We start from the raw sequence: 1,416 nt of genomic DNA, 5'->3' as shown, positions 1-1,416 counted from the left end.
TGCATGTGCGTCGCTCAAACAGAAGTCTGACTGTGGTTGTTTTTAATTAGTGACCTGAAAAAACATCAGATTTCCAAAATAGCAGAGCTGAGTATCAAGACCTGCTGTGTGAACATGAACATAGTTAGAAATTAGGAACGAGACACAAACAAATTRATTTAATCCATCTGGAAAAAGAAAATGTGTTGCTCTCAGAAACTCCAAAAGATGTTTGTTGAAACTTGTGGACCTGATGAGAGCATCTCTGCTTTTATCCATGTTCCTGGTTTGTTTCACGTCAGATGCAGTTGGACTGTTTTCCCATCCAACCAAAGCTCACAGYAGAGTTCAGTGAACTCTGGTTTTACAGAAAAAGGATTTCCTGTTGTATCTAAACCATAAGTTTCCTCTCTGGTCCTCCAGAGTCRCCGTCTTCCAGGTTTTAGCTGCATCTAAAGCTGCTTCTTCATTGTCGAGTCTCACTCTGGTTGGTTAACGTTTGGTTTGGTTGAAGCCAGTCTGGGTGTGTCTTTGTTACAGTCTGTGCTTTGCTGCTGTGGGTGTGATTATTGGGAATGTTCTTGACGCTCCGGTGATTTTATTTGGAATTGGAGAACCTCAGGGTTGTGGTTTTGATGGACTCAAATAAACCCAGATATTCATTTTGTCATTAAAACAAACAGCCGGAAGTGTCAAGTAAAATTAAATCCCTGCGTCATCCATGAATCTCACGACTGTCCACTGCTGTGTTTGAGATTTAGTTGTTTTCAAGAGTTTACTAGGTTTGGCTTTTTGCTCATGATGTAAATAACAGGCCAGTAATGGAAACACCACTTGGTGCAGCTTGTCCCACCTCTGGAAGCCGGTATGGAAAACTGAGCCAAAGAACCAGGGAGAAAATTTTCATTTTTGTTGCTGGATATGAACAGAAAAAATTTATAGACCAACAAAATGATTGCCCATAAAAAGTGAAATAACTGTAAACAATAAAYTAAACATTATACTAATGTCCTTTTTATTAAAATATAACTTATCTTTGACTCTTCCCACTTAAACGGTTTTATTCTTGCCACTTGCTCTTTATTAGAAATTTCTTATAATTTTCTGACTTTATTCTTGTATTTCTTTTTGTCAAACACTTCATTGTAAAGATTTTCCATGTTTCTGATAGATAAATATGTGAGTTCAGGCAGGAAATCTGTGTGAATGAGATGGATCTGCTTCTCTAACGAGCGTTTTCTTGTCAGAAGAGCATCTCCAGATGGGCAGAGTTTCCGTTTGCTGGGAGAGGAGATTCCTGCTGATATCAGGAAGAAACCAAAGTCTTCCAAACACGGACACGACTCCGATGACGACTACGAGAACGTAAGCAACCTGCAGATAACACTGAGCAGCTTTTGGGCCTTTAGTCTCAGTTTTGTGACAGTTTTTATATAT

The 1,416-nt window shown here is 39.0% G+C and overlaps 1 protein-coding gene across 1 annotated transcript in view; it reads left to right on the top strand.

Moving 5' to 3' along the window:
- Positions 1-1,416, top strand: part of LOC103474043 (SH3-domain binding protein 2) — a gene marked incomplete at its 5' end in the record, with an annotated part of 7,794 nt that overhangs the window by 4,950 nt on the left and 1,428 nt on the right. The window contains 2 exons of the mRNA XM_008424759.1: positions 282-286; positions 1,191-1,398. Coding sequence (XP_008422981.1) covers positions 282-286; positions 1,191-1,398 — 213 coding nt within the window. The remainder of the gene's footprint in view (positions 1-281; positions 287-1,190; positions 1,399-1,416) is intronic.

This window comes from Poecilia reticulata, linkage group LG12 (assembly GCF_000633615.1).
Source record: "Poecilia reticulata strain Guanapo linkage group LG12, Guppy_female_1.0+MT, whole genome shotgun sequence".
In the NCBI taxonomy this organism is placed as follows: domain Eukaryota; kingdom Metazoa; phylum Chordata; class Actinopteri; order Cyprinodontiformes; family Poeciliidae; genus Poecilia; species Poecilia reticulata.
Note: the sequence above shows the minus strand (reverse complement) of the source record. Positions and strands in the feature narration are given on the sequence as shown.